Source organism: Trachinotus anak, unplaced genomic scaffold (assembly GCF_046630095.1).
Source record: "Trachinotus anak isolate AG129_WGS33_773 ecotype Australia unplaced genomic scaffold, CSIRO_AGI_Tana_v1 ptg000008l, whole genome shotgun sequence".
NCBI classification, from domain to species: domain Eukaryota; kingdom Metazoa; phylum Chordata; class Actinopteri; order Carangiformes; family Carangidae; genus Trachinotus; species Trachinotus anak.
The window spans coordinates 13,562,778-13,580,131 of record NW_027273859.1 but is presented as its reverse complement, the minus strand read 5'-3'; the positions used below and the strand labels follow the sequence as shown (position 1 = coordinate 13,580,131).

The following is a 17,354-nucleotide window of genomic DNA, read 5'->3' as shown; positions in this document are numbered from 1 at the left end:
ACAATTTTATTCAGTAGAAACAAGTTGTTTTACTTTATCTTCCTCTCTTACACAAATCCTCTCCCTTTTTTTCCTCTCACTTACACACACAAACACGGTGGTGCTAAGGTGTTTCCTCGCTGCCATCCCCTAACCGAGTCCTACCGACACTCCCCTGTCGTACAGTACACAGGACATGGAATGTGACAGCCCGGGAACCAGTCGTCTCTTTCACCAGCCTTTCGCAGACCGTCCAGCAGCACAACGTCATTGTCCAGCTCACACAATGCAACATTCCACAATCGGCAACAACTCCCAACAAAATCAGAGGGAGAAGGAGACGACTGGGAGGACTGCAGTGCTCTAATCTTATAGGATTAGAATTCCTTTCTACAGGGCTCTAATAGGCCTCTATTCTTTTGAACAACAAAGCTTCGAGATGAGATAAAAAAACTGATACAGATGAAGGCAATCTAGAGCAATTTGGGGAAGAATGTGAGGCTATTAAGGCCTGCACAGACGCTCTGGAGGAAGTATAAATAAATGACTAACCATTTAGAGAAATATATCTTGCTGCAACATGAAGTTGTATAAATTAGCAGTTAAATTTATGAACTGAGATGTCTGTGAATGAATTATATCATTTAATAACAAAGAAAAACTGTACCAGTTGTACATATTCCATCAGTGGAGCCATCCTGCTGTAGAGTCTCACTGTTGCCCTGGTCTGCACCTGTTTCTCTATGGTTGAGAAATGGCATTAAGTAGACCTTAAAAAGTCAAGAACTCTGTGTCAGCAATTTAAATCCTAAGCGAGGGGATATACTGCCTTGCATTCAGAGGGGAGAAAATGCCATTGTGGACTTTATAAGGATCAGTGGACAGACAGCCTGCACGTGGTCGTGTAAGGACGGTACATTTACGGAGAATTAAAGTGAAGAACTCTCGCTTATAACTTCGCTAAACAGACCAGGAACGATTGAGAGCAAGACATAGAGGAACGGTGGGCTATGCAGAGAGAAGGCACAGTAAAAGAAATGTGTGTTTGTGTGTGCAGGAGAGAGAGAGGGATACAGAGAGAAAGTGTCTGAAGCAGTTCCTAAGCCTGGCCGTCACGCATGCTTAACCTTGCGCTAGCGCCTGTGCGATGCAGCTTGCATATCAATGATGGAGGAATATCAGCAGAGAGGCCTCCAACCAACCTCCGCTATACTCAGCAGGCAGGGGAGGCACAGCAGCATCCGCAGCTACACTATGGCACTTGCAATAGCAGTGCAAGTCACACAAGAGCAGCTGTCATACTGTAAAAGCAAGGCACACACACTTTGCTAAAAATTAGGAAAATGATGACAAATAAACAGAGCTGGAGAGGACATGTAAATAAATAAGGATACTAAATTAATTCGGACAAACAAAAATGTTGGGCTTCAAGCATAAAAGCACTCTTCAGCTGAGCCTATAGACAGCAAGTGTTGTGTTTCCACCAACAGCATTTACATTAGTGCTGGAGCTCTCAGGTTACAGGAAACGCTTTGAGGAAGAGCGTCCCTACCGTGCTGTGGTTTGGAGCAAAGCTGTGCATATTTGGTGTCACCAGGGGCAACAAAAAACTTCCTGACAAAACCACAAGTGCTACCACTAACAACATGAACGAATCCTGACAGCATGGATTGTAGTTTCCAGTCATGGTCAGCAAAGCATAGTATAAAATGCCAACCCCCCCCCCCCCCCCCCATTCACAGCGCAATGATCTGAATCCTCCACCCCCCCAAGTGTCAGTATCTCAATCCCAAAGACAAACCTGATGCACTGTAAGTGGAGAGAGGAGAGGAGAGGAGAGGAGAAGGATATGATGTGTTGGCGTGTTTCTAATTAAAACAGAAGCATTCAGGGACACCCATGGGGTCCTAAGGGACCAGCACTGGGTGATAAACTCACTCATCCGTACCCTCCATCTTTTGAGGGGTGTGATAAAAGACTGTCAGGATGCTGTGCCCTCTCCTCCTCTCTTCCCCTCCTTTCCCACATGCTATCTGATGCCGACGGAGGCCTTTTGTCACATCGATCCTTCCCAAGGACCCCAAGGCGTCCTGTGAGGGTGCCTTCTACAGGGTCCTGGCTGTTGATTGACACGTCACCCCTTTTTTTTGCCTGTGCCGATCAGAGGCTGTCTCCCACCTCCCTTCCACCCCCCGCTACACACAGCTCAATAAGAGGCTGCTGCTTTGATAGCAGTTCTGTGGCAAGTTACATCTCTGGCAGCAGGGATAAGAGAGAGACTAGGAGGGATGCCAGCAGATAAAAGAGGACTTTTAACAGCCTCTATGTGTTTAGCAGGTTAAAAAATGTTTTCTATCAGAGCCTTGTCAAACTGTCATCATCACTTTTTTCTGAAGACAGCAGTATATACCCAGAAAAAAAAAAGAAATCAAAGCCTCATTTCTTCTCTGGTTTTCTTGTAATCCCAGGCTGATGCTAATCTAAACGGCTGTGAGGATTTAATACATTGGCAGCAGTTTTAAGTCAATATCTTTCACTGACCGTCAACGCTGCTGAATGACAACAATAGAGAGCGGTGACAGTTCTCGGGGTTCTCGCAGTTGTTCACAAGTGTCCCATAAGAGCTGGAGAGGCTATTAGCTATTATAATGATCACTGGATGTTGTAGTTCACATTCACACAGGCAGCATGACAGACAGATGGAGGCTGATTTTGGGGGATGAAACATATGGGGAAAGTGCTGTAAGCACGCAGCTCAGATGGGCTTACAGACTTAGACACCCAGTGTGATCTCCACTGACCCAAAACAGCAAAGAGCGGATCAAAATACACACACGCATAATCATCACTTTTATATTGTTTTCTGTTGACTTAAGCAAGGAGGAGCACTACTACCACTACGAGGCTCTTCTGTATGTATGGGAGTGGGGGGTTTTATCACTGGGCTTTTCACTCCATCACTGGACGTAAGCCAACAGAATCAGGTGTGTCCACTTACCAGAGTAAGTGATCCACAGTGAGAGTGCGATGTGCGCAGAATGCAGAGATCCGACTCACAGCCATTGTGGAACATTTAGACCATGGGGTCCAGCAGCTGACCTTGTCTGACCTGGACACAAAACACTTCCTTTCCTTTTGGATCTTTCTTTCATTCAGTCCACGCTTTTTCATTTTTTAACCTCTCAACTGTTGAACTTGTGTCAAATTTTAAATTCGTTTCCCATCGTTCAAGTTCAAAGCTCGTTTTCCACACGCAGCCTCTCGTTTTAATCTCCAAGTTGACCAGCAACATATGTTTATCCTCCTGGCTACATTCTTTTGTTCATGCTCTGACAAATTATCTTCCTTTCCCTTTCCTCTAATGAGTGCGCCTCTGTCATTTCTCAAGGACAATGAGATGTAGTAACAAAAAACTCATCAATTTCATTCATCAGGTGGCAGCTGGCACGGACAAAATCAGATTCCCTGCCCAGTCTACTCAAGGCATTGTGAGCATACAGTGTGTGTGTTTGTGTGTGTGTGTTAGATACTGCTCTATTTTTATTGTAGTTCTCCTGTAATGTGACTCACTGTCAGAGCCAGAGTGGCAGCCTGAATTGCCTCTGTCGGATAAACACTCCCAGCATGCATTGCTTTGCCTCAGTCTGCGCAATGCTGCATTGGCAGCCTCCTGGCAGGATTCTGAGGTGTCTGGGTTCAGAAGTAGCTATGTGTGTGTGTGTGTGTGTGTGTGTGTGTGTGTGTGTGTACGTATGTGTGCAGAATGATGATTCTTACAGCACCAGAAATGCTTAAGTCTGCACCAGACTGACGGCTGCCACTTGCGATACAGACTGAACAACAACTACACTCAAAGATAGTTGGACTTTTCACAACTGTGAGTTAACTGCATTTATTAATATTGAGTGTAAAAAAAAACAAAAAAAAAAACACAAGTTGTACTCGCTGGGAAAAGGTAAACAGAAACCAACATGTGCTGTATGAGTCTGTCAAATAAAATGGAGAGAGAGTGTGAGAAAGGATTTCAGGGTTTAGAATTTGAGTTTGTTCCGCGATTAACTAGATGCAGAGAAAAGAAAAAAAAAAAAAGGAATGTGTTCTATGTGCAATGCAACTCACTCAGGACCACAATCCCAGAACTATGTGGAATGTGTCCTCTAACTGCCAGTGACTGAAACCTACACTCGTTGAACAACTGCAGTACACAGTCAGTGGTCGTGTAGTGTCACTCCGAATCAAAATCAAGTGCAGACCGTAACACTGGTACAGCCACAGAGAGAGAGAGAGAAGAGAGCAGAACAGTGCTGCTGTCTCAAACACACACAGAGAGACTGTTCACTAAAGAAACATATGTGTAAATACTGTGTCTGATTTGCTAATCACAGATGTGTGGGCTATAAGTACAAAGAAGACCTATTAAAAAAAACGTGTATGTCAGGATTTTCATGATGCCATAAAATATGACAGACATTGATGATTTGAAGTTGCAGCCACTGTGGTGCTATTCACATCTCTGTCATCTTTTGCAGAAGTCCCCTTTACTCAGTATAACCCGCAGACCCTGCTGCAAACGGTGTGTGACTGGAGCTGTCTTCTACTGAAGACATAGTCCTTATCAAAACTATTACTGACTATGTTTCTCTTGAGTTTTTTAAATGTCAGTTTCAGAGTTTTGAGCACCACATTGCCACTGCAATATTTACAGAGGCGGATATCTCACAACTGAGGCACATCCAACCAGAACTACCTGTGAGGCGTGATACCATTAGGGAAAAGTGAGACAATACGTTTACTTGTGTAGTTTTATGATTTGGGGAGACCTATCCTTTAAAAACGTACTCATCTGCTTCTCTTTATCTGCATATCCTCCTCTGCGAAGGACAAAGATTAAAGCAAGGAAATCAATAAGTGATAACAGCTTTAGTTACATCTTCAGTGTGCTTCATGAAATGTGCTTCTAATATTTTGTGCAGTCAGTGTTTGCATGTGCTCTACGCTGTAAAGGATATACAACCTGGAAAAGTGTTAAGGTGAATAGGCCTCACTGTGATGATTAAAGTAAAATAATGGACAAAATCTTCACTTCAGGGCCAATTCCCTTTGGTGCATTTTAATGTAATCTTTTTAACATACAGGAAACAACACTGATCAAAGGGGTTAGCCGACAAAACCAACAGGCTGTAATCAAAGAGTGTGGACACAGAGACAGTAACTGTCCACACAGTTTCTCATTAGAGAAAAAATGAGGCTTCCTTCATTTTGTTTGGTAAATTCTGCTGACGGTATTTAATGTGGAATCCTTAAAAAAAATATGACATTTTGTGATTCTCCTGAAGCGAGATTTTTATCATGCTGTGTTACATTTTATCTCCAAGTGTGCAAACTGCAAAACCACCGGATAAATATTTAGGAATATGTGATACATTAACCACTGGTGAGTCAAAAACACATGTTCCCAAAATGCATCTGTCGCAAGGAGGCACCACACAAATCAGATGCTTATCGCACACACGCGCACGCACACACGTACACACACACACACACACACACCAGTGAACGGAGCTGTATAGAGGTAGGTCAGCTGCATTTAGAGCTCCTCTACATCTACATGGGCGAGACGCCAGAGCCCTGTGTCTGCGGGGGTCCATTCTGAGGTCAATACTACAAGACTGTAAACTAATGATCCAGCAAATTCCCTCAGTCCTGCTCTCTCCCCTCCTCCTCCTTCTTCCCCTCAATCTGTTGTTGCCCTCTTGTCTCTCCCGCTCTCTGATCCCCCGCTGTGCTGCAGAAATGAGAAACAACTGAAGCCTCAGCAGTGCTGGGCCCGCTCTGCTTCTCTGATCCACACCGCTGATAAACAAGGCTGCTTGTTAAGAGACAAATGAAACTCTGCCTTGCTTGATTTTTGCCTTTCACTGCCTTTTCATCTGGTGTTTTCTTGACACCCAGTCCTTTCTTTTGTGGCGGCCTTGGCGGCAGTAACACACAGTGGAACATCACTCTTGTCTCAAAATGTAAACATCAATAACAAAATGATCGGCAACAACACGGAAGTCTAAATTAAATATAATGTCAAACAGTGAGACATAAAAGTGAGTTTAGCATCTGCGGGAAAGAACTTGCCTGTTTTGCTCAGTCTAGCTAAGCACACAACAGAAATGTGAGGTTGGCTGTCAATTTTAACATTAAGGAAAGACTAATCTCCAGTAGAATAAGAGGATAACGCTGTAAATGGTTCATTTATGTTAAATAAGCATAATGTATTTGTGGTGGAAATGTTAAAAGTTGTGCTTAACGGCATGCAAACTATTATTTCAATCACACACAGTCAGGAGTCCATGAATGTTAAACCTCCTCTGTGGCTCTGAAAATGTGGGCCTCTACATCTGTGAACAGCATTTCGGTGGATGTTACTTTTAAAGACAGTGGGTAATCCACTCATAGGCCATGTTACCACAGCAGGTCTGAAAATGTGAACTCAAGTCCCTTCATCAGAGGTGAACTGAGCTGCTCCACAAACTGAACAACTACACTGCTACAGAATAAGTATCTACTGCGTTTCCATCAAAAAGATTATCCCTTACATGCTTACACACACACACACACACACACACACACACACACACACACATGTGCACTCGCTTACATGTGTTCACACAGAGTATCTTCAGGGCCTGAAGGAAGCTTTCCATCTCTGCCTCTGTCAGTGCATGTGATAAGGCAGCGATAGAGCCACTCTGCTCAGTCCTATCCTTTTTCATATCGATTGGGGATAAAGAATGGGACTCAAGGGATGGCGCTGAACACTCAATCACCCTGTTGACAAACATGAGGGAACTGGATTCAAAAGACACAATAAAAGAGTAGCAGTAGCAGGGAGGAGAGGCGAGATGATTAATCTTTTATGGACAGATTCCCAGGACAAGTGATCTTAAAGGACTCTCACAGGTGGCAACAATGGAAAATACAAGTTCAATGCAATGTGTAACTTTATCACTGTATAGTCATGTCATACTATAACCCCTTTATCAGATCCTTTATCTATAAATGTTTCTGTCTGCTCACAGACGAGGGCATATCATCAACAGATACATGCTCCTCCATCCCAGCGGGAGCTGATCTGTGACCCCTGCTCACTGACCATCTGACCCTGTGCGCTCAAAAGGTGAGCAGCTATGCCTTGTTAAATGCAACTGAACAGGGGCTTCACCTTAAAGCACCCGACTCTTACACAGGATCTGTCATGCTTTCTCTTAGCATCTGGGTTTAGAAACATCTGAATTTGGTGTAAGAATTACAGGAGGTAAGAAGTGGTGTTGAAAAGTGACACAAACAGACAATGTGCCAAACTGCATATATGGGTTGTATTTTTTTTTTTTTTTTTTTTAATATAAGTTCAGGTATTTTTAACAACCTGGATGGACATGGTAATTATGTAAAACGAAATGTGGTCGTCCTGACCTGTCCAACTCCAAAACTGTCTTAATTCAGTACAGTAAAACCTCTCGTCTGATAAGGAAAAAGCTTAATTAGCTCCATTCTTGGGTCAAACTCTGTTCTCCGCTCATTGAACCCTGTCAGCGAGCAGTCGGCACAGCACAGCCATGACAAGCATTTCCATTAAAAACCGCGTACTGTCTCTGCTTGCTGATATGTAAAATAGAAACTGCTGGACATCTTCCGCTATATGGCGAATTATTACCAAAAAAAAAAAAAAAGGCTGCTAAAATGTGAAGACAAGATAAGCGTCTGCTGTCACAAATCTCATCTGCTGCTGCTGCTGCGGTGACTGGACTCACGCAGCGTGGCAAGACAAGACAGTCTCAAAACACGCAGCGGCCGGCGAGCAGTGAAATGCGTGGACTTCGCCGCCGCCTCCACGGCCCACAGACCGCCGCGCACGTCGAGCTCCGCTCCGCATGTTTACAAAACAGCTGCGCCGTCACCGAGTTCAATACACGTGTAAAGACGCAGGCGGAAACCGAGGCGGCATTTACAGCCGAGGGGTTCAAGACGAAACAGCTCGAAATGAAACGAAACGGACAGCGAGCAGAAAGACGCTCGGGCATCACAAGAGGAGGATGTATTCAGAATAAAAACCTGAAATTAACCAGTGAAGCAGAAACTACGTGTTCAATTCTGCACTACTTTTTCTAATGACAGCAACAACAACAACAAAAAAAAAAAAACAAAAAACAAAACAAAACAAAACAAAAAAAAAAAAATCCCCCCGCCGACAAAATGTCTATCTTTCTTCAAATAAATTAGGCAGCCAACTTTCCGAGCGCCGCAGAGCGCCGAGCAGAGCCCCACGCCGCTGAGTGCGGCGCCGTGTGCCCTCCCCTGCCGCAGCTCCGTGTGTGACTGCCCCCGGCCGCTCATGAACTTCCCTCACAGCCGCGGTTTCCTCCCCCATAAATAAAACTTACTTTTCTCTGGCTTGGCTGTCGGACGGCACGTTGCTACTCTTGCCTTTGGCGTACATGCTTGCAGAGAGCTCCGATTGTCACGCACCTGTCAACCCATCACAACCTCCCTGGGCACAGCCCCGTCACCATGGTGACACAAGCGGCGTCGTCTCCCATTGGATGTCCCGCTGTTCAGGACCGCCCGCTTGCCATGGCAACCGCCAGTAAGTGACAGCTACCGGGCCACGCCCCTCACAGGGAAGCCCCACCCCCCGTCTCTCTCCCTCTCTCTCTCTCTCTCTCTCTCTCTCTCCGCTTTCTCAGACTGTCTGTCTGAAACCTGTCTGTCTGTCTGTCAGTGTCTCTCCCTTCTCTTCCCTGATTGGAAAGGCTCTCCTGACACGGAGACAGACTGACATACGCGCATACACACATATATATACACACACACACACACACACACGCACACGCACGCACACACACATGCACGTACATCCGCACTCGCCCCCCTTCCACTCTCTCTCTCAGTCTGAGGGGGGATTTGAAACCGTCCAACCAGGATTTTAAACAACTGGCTTTGGCTGTTCCTTTTATAGACAATCACACCCTCTACCGACGCACACGCAGCGCACTGCGCAAACAACTCTCGCAAATGTGAGCTGCATTTGCATTTATGTTTATTTACATAGGTGTTAAGAAACCCAAACGTGTGGAGCTGAGCATGTTGGGTACAGACGAGCACTATACCGAGGGCCTGTAAATAACGCCCCCAGCATGCACAGGGAGGAGAGGGTGCACTGTGGGAAGATGTACTGTGTGAGCGATACTAAATGCAGTGTGGATGGACATGTTGAGGATGGTCAGCTGTAAAGTGTAGAGGGTGACCTGTTGGAGTAACGGACACATGTGAGTTGAAATCCCCTAAAGGCCTTTCACTCCGTATGATTGAATCCATGTGCTGATGCAGGTTTGGTACGTTTACAGTCCTGCTTTACAAAAACTAGAGGTCTGTACTGACTTTAGAGGGACATAGTCTTTTTCTTGTTTGTGGATGTGCAGCAGGGAGGAAGAAGTGCTACGTCATGCTGCTGTCCAGTCTGGCAGTATATGGAGAGGAGGGTTCACTCCACTGTCATGATGTACTTATTGCAAATCCACTGAGATAAAGAGCACGAGGGAAAAGAGATGCACCACAGCTTGGTGCCGTACAGGATCTGACAAACACTACACTGTCGTACAAAACGGCTGATTCCCAGACAGTAGTAAGCTTTGGAAAGACACAGTGTGTATGTGCTTGTGTGTGTGTGTGTGTGCTAAGGGCATAGCACAGGGGCAGCAGTGTTTACGCTTACGCAATGCTCCCGCGATGTGACCCAGTTGGAATGGATGCACGCTCCCTCTCTCTCTCTCTCTCTCTCATCTCACACTCTGAAACCACGCTCTCTCTCTCTCTCTCTCTCTCCCTCCCTCACTCTCTCTGTCTCCCCTCATGTGCCAAATGAACCTCCTTCCCCCTGGAGAGAGGCAGAGGTTCTATTTCAGACAAGCAGAACTTTTGGTTTTGGGATGAGTCCCTTGGGGTCGATCACCATGACAACCACTCGCAGGCGATAACCATGTGTTCTGGAGGATGGAGGAGGATGACGATGAGGATGAGGAGGAGGAGGAAGGAGGAGAGAAGAAAGGGCAAGGAAGAGAGTGAGTGAGATAAAGAATGTAAAGGTTAATAGGTCATGTTATGTAAAAAAGTCAAATCAGATCAAACATGATCGGATCCGGTCTCTTGTTTGATGTTATGTTTTCAGAATTTATGGTACAATATCATCACATTCATATGTGCATGTTTCCAATGATCTGTTGTAATATTTACTGCCACCTCTCAAAGTGAAGAGCAACAAAAATGACAACAAAAATTAGGGTGTTATTAAAGGGAGGGAGGAGAAATCTAAGATAGAGAGCTAGATAGTGAGGAGTAAGTGGAGGGGGTAAAGATAATCAGCCAGCCCACTCTCTGTTATGCTGAGTTGACCTCTGTTAACAACATGGTGCTCCAATCCTCACAGAGGTAATGAACATTTAGCCTCTGCTGACGTTGGAGTTAACTTCTTCTCCCCTCGATTTCTGCATTGTTCTTCCCCTCTGCATTTCTTCACTCCCCATTTCATTCACTTATTTCCTCTTTGCAAATTTTATATTTGGAACATGATATTTATGCTGCTTTGGCACGACAAGATAGAAAACCTGTTCTTGCATTTTGGTTAATAGTAGGCTACATAACATGAGCTGTTAGAAAGCCAATTAGCTTTGTTGCAATTTCAATAATCATCAATCATTTAAGTCAATTATTGAGCAAAAATTATGAACCTTCACTATTTTCACTTTCTCAGATGTGTGAATTTTCTGCTGTTTTCTGCATTTTGACTCTGGGAAAAGGTGTTAGCCATTTTCATAGTTATCTGACACCGACAGATTAATTGACAGTGAAAACAACTGTCAGTTGAAGTTATTTGCAGCCATAAATATAACTGGTATCATCACTAATAATAAATTCACTCTGAGTATGAATTCAAGTTAAGTCATTGAACTAATGTAAATAATATAATATAAAAATATTAAAGTATATGGTATACTATTTCTCCTTATTAGGCGTTTCTTTCCTACCTCCTTTCTTTCCCCTCTCTCGTCCTCACTATTTCAACTTCCTGTCTCCTTCAGGAAGCTGCAGGTGGAAAACAGTGCGATGGCCTCCGTTCTACTACAGGGTTCTTCAGTCTGATCTTAGTAGCTCACTTCCACCCCCATTCATTTTCCCCAAGGAAGAGAAGCAGGACAGAAGTGGAGTTAATGGTGTGAAACCTGTCTTACAGACTGATAAACTTGGCGGCAGTTTGGCTGACTGATGGACTGGCTGGCTCGTTGACCAACTGGCTGACTGACTGACTGACTGATGAATCGACTGACTAACAGGTTTCCTACCTGGCTGAGTGCCTGGGAGGAAGCTGGCTGAAGGCTGTAGATGTACTCCATCATGGAGCACTCAGCTCCTTTCCCATAGACTGGCCCAGTGTAATCTGTGGGCCTGTGGTGACAATCAAAACTAAGCCCTAGCTTGTTAACACTGAACACTACATCACTGAAAAGCACAACGGCAGTCATGGGAGCACACGATCTTATTCAGAAAAGTGAGGATGTGGCAAAAGAGACACATCATCCCATTTATTCCTTCAAGTCTTATTTCATATTTGCCACCAAATTTTTTTTTTTTAGATCGAGTTCTACCATCCCACTGCTTTCCAAACTACACAGACTGGAGGTCTAGGTGAATTAGCAAGAGGAATGAGTAAAATATAGTGCTGCAGGAATGAGTCCTAAAACTCAGAGATTAGTTGCGCGTTGGCACCTCCAGTTCCCTCATCCTGAAGTCTGTGGGTTTTTTGAATGGGCTTTTGGTTAGATGGCTGAAATAATTAATTCATTAACACAAGCTCAAGACATTTTCACGTTTTATTCTACAACATAAAATGCATCAGTAAATAGGGGAGAGCTGGGACATAGAAACACTTTTCAGACAAACATCATTATAAAAGATAATGTTACAGACAGAAACAGTTTTTCGTTGTGATAAACAACTCACATACCAGGTGTTATATTGTACAAATAACACCTGGTATTTCGGTAGGTGTTGTAACTTGGTATAATTTGACTTTGAACACAAGTTGTGCATTGTTTCTTTCCTTCTGACCTGTTCTTGTTTTTATTAAAATTGTATGACATTGTCCTTCTTAAAATTCTTAATATGTAATTGCAAATATATTTTTTAATTTATCTTCAGAAAAACTGTTAAATTTCATCTTCAGAACCTAAGGTCAAACAATTAATGACACGCATTTGGGTTTATTTTCTGTGACGTTCTCATATGATTAATAAATGCTGTAACAGTGTCGCCTCGTTAGCGACGGGACGAGAAAACGCTCACTGAAACAATAGTTTCAACCTGATTTGCTTCTATACTGAAAATCTCGTGACATTGCAAACTTCTGGATGTGTTAAAGTACCTATTGATCTGTCATATGACCATGACAGTGACGCTTAAAACAATACACACAACTTGTCATTCGGAAAAAAAAAAATGTGTGAGTGAATTTACTTACATAAAACAGTCTCTTGGGTAAAACTCCACAGAAGTATGACATATCTGTGTAATTTATCACAGGTCTGGTAAGTAGTGAGTGCTGTATGTGCTGACGCAGTTTGCCATGTCCGACTTGTATGGGTCTAAATAAGACTAACAGAGGTTGTCCAAAGGTTATAATTCATGCTGAGCATGAAAACCGATCTACTCACTTCCACGTGAGTCCAAGTCCACCTTTACACCTTTGTTGTGTTTATACTTTTGTATCAGAAGTAAGCGCTTAATCAGACCACAAGTTGGAAGTTGATGGTGATGATGAAGTCATGCGACTGTGGTGTAGTTCGTTTATAGCCCAACATTAGCTGTGTACTTATGGCAATTGTATTTAGGCTTCATAAATCTTCAAAGTGAGGTATTCATTTGTGAAGATCATCTTGCTGAACAAAATAAATATTATAAACCTTTGTTATTTTCTGCATTAATCCAAAAACCAATGTAAGAATCCCTTTGTCTTTCTGTAAAGGTAACCAGAGTGGAGCTAACCTCTCAGTTGGCTTACAAAAATCCATCATCTCTGCAGCACTATGGCCTCAAACCCCACCCCCCAAATCACCTAAGAAGTTTAGTGGCACTGCTAACAAGTGATCAACATCTAAAATGTAAGGGACCACAACAAAATGTTGTTTTTTTGTTTTTAGTTTTTAGTTTTTTTAAAAAAATGGTTATATGTCAAAAACCACTGAATTGCAATGCGCTATGTAAATGTAGTGGAGTAAGAAGGACAGTGTTTCCCTTTGAAATGTAGTTGAGTGGAAGAAAAAAAGTAACATTAAAATGTACTCAAGTGAAGTACAAGTAGCTCAAATTGGTATTTAAGTGCAGTACTTGTGTAAATATACTTAAATATAAATATAGTAGTAAATATAATTACTTTTAGTTAGCTACTGGTCATGACATAAAACCAAGATAAAGACATCTGTCAGATATGGTCAGATAACATCAGTCCTGTTGCCTGTTGGCCCCCTTCCTTGCTTTCATCTCTTTCTTTCTGTCTTGCTTTCTCTTCTCTCAGTCCGCCCACCACGTCTTTCCTTTCAGTTTTGCAGCACTCAGCCATCTGTCTGAGGTCATCTATTCCAGGCTGTCTTGCCAATGGACTCTCAGCACTGTCCCTTATAAACAAGCCAACATGTTCACTTACGGTTAACATGCAATCACTGTGGAGTACAGAGTGAAATCAAAATCACCCTCTTTCTTTGATATTCCTCTTTATCTCACCTTCTTTGTTACTTTGCTTGCATACATTCACATACAGTCAGCTACACACACACACACACACACAAACGCACGTATACACAAAGACATAATAGATTTGCCCCTCTCCAGCTTTACAACAACTGCTTTGGCATTTTTGGCAAACAGCCTTTGTTTACTGAGCCCGTCGATGGGCTATGTAATCGTATATTTCCACTGAGAGTGTCTGTAAGCAAGGACGCTAATTAGCAAACGATTAAGCTCTCACACAAAAGAGGTTCTTGAGATTAATTGACGCTGAAGTTTACAAAAGCTTGTGACTCAGTAAATAATTTAGCATGAACAATAGTACACCTTGTCACACTGTGTTTTTGTTTTCTGATAAATAATTGGAAGCGTAGATCACTGTTCAACACTGGTTCTTCGAGGTGGACAGTGGAGTAGCAGCGACGGCATGGTGACAGTGTTCTGATGTTCAGTCTAAATAAAATCAGCACACTGTCAAACCACTAACAGCTGTTGCCTCTGAGCTGCATGCAGTGTAAAAATATGGGAAATACTCCTCTGAGTGGAAATGTTATTCTGGTTCACACAGCATATTTAACTACAGTATCCTCAGTGAAATGAACCATGTCTGTTACCCTGTGGAAAACGCCCTCCCTTGAAAAAACACCGGGAGAAGCTGCTTTACAGTCTTGTCAGTGCTACAAGTGTCAGCCACACGCTGTAAACATGGAAACACACACACACACACACACACACATCACAGACACAGATACATCACATGCTCATGCAGTACAGACAGTCGGGGAGAAATTGAATCTACAGTACCAATGTGAGCATGTGGGCTGACGTGAACACAAACACAAACAAATGCAGCACATGGGAGACAAGGAATATAAATCTTTGGTCTCAGGTTGTATCAGAAATCACATTCACTGATCCCTAATCACTATCCAGGGAGTTCTGTGTAGAGGACTATATAGTGAGCTCATCAGTACACATTTTTGGAAACTACTTGGGTAATTTTTTCTGTGCCTTTTTCCCTTTTAAAAATTTTTTTAAATGGTATATATTGCTTGGTTAGTGACCATCCGTTGTACACTACTTTTCATGATACATTATGGGATACTATGAATCCACTATATAGGATATAATAATTCCCATTCTAATACATTCGGACAGCACTACAAAATGGCAAACTCACTATGTGGTGGACTATACAGGGAATAGTGAGTGATTTTGGACACAGCCCCAGTCTCCTCTGGTTCAGGGCTGTCTCGAAATTGCCTGCTCCAAACAACATTTGCTGTTCCCTCCTCCCTCTCCTCCCTGCTGATGAAGAGGGTGTCCCAGCCGAGGGCTTTGTTAACGGCGGAAAAAGTTAGAAATCCCACTCTTCTGGCTAACAAACTTAGAAATTGCTTTCATAAGCACAATGGATCTTCCAGTATGGACAAACAAACAAACAAATTGCCTCTGGGCAAAATTTGATCAGCAGTGTAAAACAGAGGCAACTTAACAAACTGGTTTCGTAGTTTATCTAATGGGAATCAACATGGTTATACTGCAGCCATAAGATCATCCAGGCTAGACACTGAAATAAATTTGGCATTCAAGGAAAAAATGTTTGCTTTCAACAGTTGATGCAACAGCGAAGCAAGAGCTGAAAACATCCTAATAAGCATGTCTCGAAACACTCTACGTCTCGCTGATTTAACAGACATCTAAAGTTAAGCGGCCCTGAAAATATGGGCCCTGCTGTGCCTACTCTTCTGTCCTGATGCTAGTTGACTCAAAGGATTAATGCATGTTTGCAAAATAGCCTGTCAGTTCGTTGCAGGGAATCAACCAACCAATATGTGTTTAACTTGAACTGTGATTCCAGAAGGCGTTCATTATAGATGCAATGGTGTGTACTGTATGTGTTTTTTCAGTGGTTATCAAATTCTGGCCGATTGATCACTGTTGCAAAGGTTTTTTGACAATCAACAAATACTTAATAAAAAACACTCTCATAGTAACAGCGTCCAGTTCAAAATAGGAGGAGGGACATTTTTATGGCGTTCAGCAGAAACATCCAAAAATATATTGTATGCATGTGGCTCTGATACAATCACATTTGTTTCTGATTTGGCAGAAATATGCAGCTTTTTCAGACGTAAAAAAAAGAGAGAGACAGAGACAGAAACAGTAACAGTAACAGAGACAGAAAAAAATCAAATTTCTGCATTACAGAATCGCACATACACTGTATTCGTTTGACCATTTTACGGCCTATGATGTTGATTCATACAGCAATTAGACAGCTGTTAAATGGTTTATTACTAAAACAGCCTCTGGCATTTTTATTCAACAGCTGTTCAGAAATCGTACAGATGATATCACTTTATTTTGATGACTGAGTTGTATGCAGTGATGGCCACTATACATTAAATGAGATATGATGTTAATGGTCATGATGCAGAAGTAAATATAAACCCTACAGCAAATGTAATCATTGCTAAATTATTGTACTGAGGACCCAAATAGTCACAATTTGTCTTGATGATTGGAGGATACCTAAGGGGGAAGAAAATCCTACCATCCTGATTTGGTCATGAAAAATAGACTTTTCTTATGTATTGTAGATTTCATTTCTTCACTTAATTACACAGGTGAGATGAAACAGCATTTCATCCTGGGACTAAGCAGAGAAAAAGTGCAGTTGAGTCGGGGATTGTAAAAAAAATCCATCACAATTAGATATATGCACAGCCTTTTTCTGAATTCTGAGCAGGTTTTCCATCGGTGAAATTCCTGATGATCTGAGCTGGGCTGAGCGTGCGGTGGGTGCTGATGTGACTAACAGAACACTCCAGCAGCAGAGCGCCTTTTGGGCTGTCGCAGAGGACTCTGGGTAATAAGGCTGCAGATGAGTGCGCTGCGACCCAAAAAACAAAATGGGAGAGTGGGGATTGGAAGAGTGTGTGTGTGTGAAAAAGAAACAACACCTCATGTGCTGCTAGCCAAAAGCTCACTCTCAGACCTGCAATACTGAGATGACCCCAAGCAAGACTCCTCCAAAGAGCACAACATGCTTCTGTGGAAGAACAGATAGACACTACCACGGACATTCTTCAGGTGATACACACACACACACACACACATGCACATACACACACACATTATTGGTTGCATTTACACTTAAAGGGCCAGTTTCATCATTACTTGAGATGTAGTAAATTTTTTTACTACATTTTTGGTGGTAAGAGTAAATATTTCATAATAAGCTGCTATCATCAATATTCTTATGTTGACAATGAATCAAACGGCTTCCAGTATATAAGAGCTGGTGCTCATAAAGGTGAAGCCACAGAGAATTACCACCCGCAGTTTCCCATAGCGATACAGAGCGTTTGCGCCTCTTTCAGCTCATTGTTTTGGTTTTCTGGCCTGCAACTTTATTGCTGTATATCACTCTCTTATCTCTCATCAGTATTAAAAAAGCTCAGAAAATGACCAGCGTACAGTTGAGTGGCAATGTGTGAATAGGAAACTCTTTACTAAATTTATAAAATAAGAATATTTCAGTATTG

The 17,354-nt window shown here is 42.7% G+C and overlaps 1 protein-coding gene across 1 annotated transcript in view; it reads right to left on the bottom strand.

Moving 5' to 3' along the window:
- Positions 1-8,558, bottom strand: part of LOC139623997 (single-stranded DNA-binding protein 2) — a 49,982-nt gene extending 41,424 nt beyond the window's left edge. The window contains exon 1 of the mRNA XM_071482722.1: positions 8,412-8,558. Coding sequence (XP_071338823.1) covers positions 8,412-8,467 — 56 coding nt within the window. The 5' untranslated portion in view covers positions 8,468-8,558. The remainder of the gene's footprint in view (positions 1-8,411) is intronic.
- Between the last annotated feature and the right edge of the window lie 8,796 nt (positions 8,559-17,354).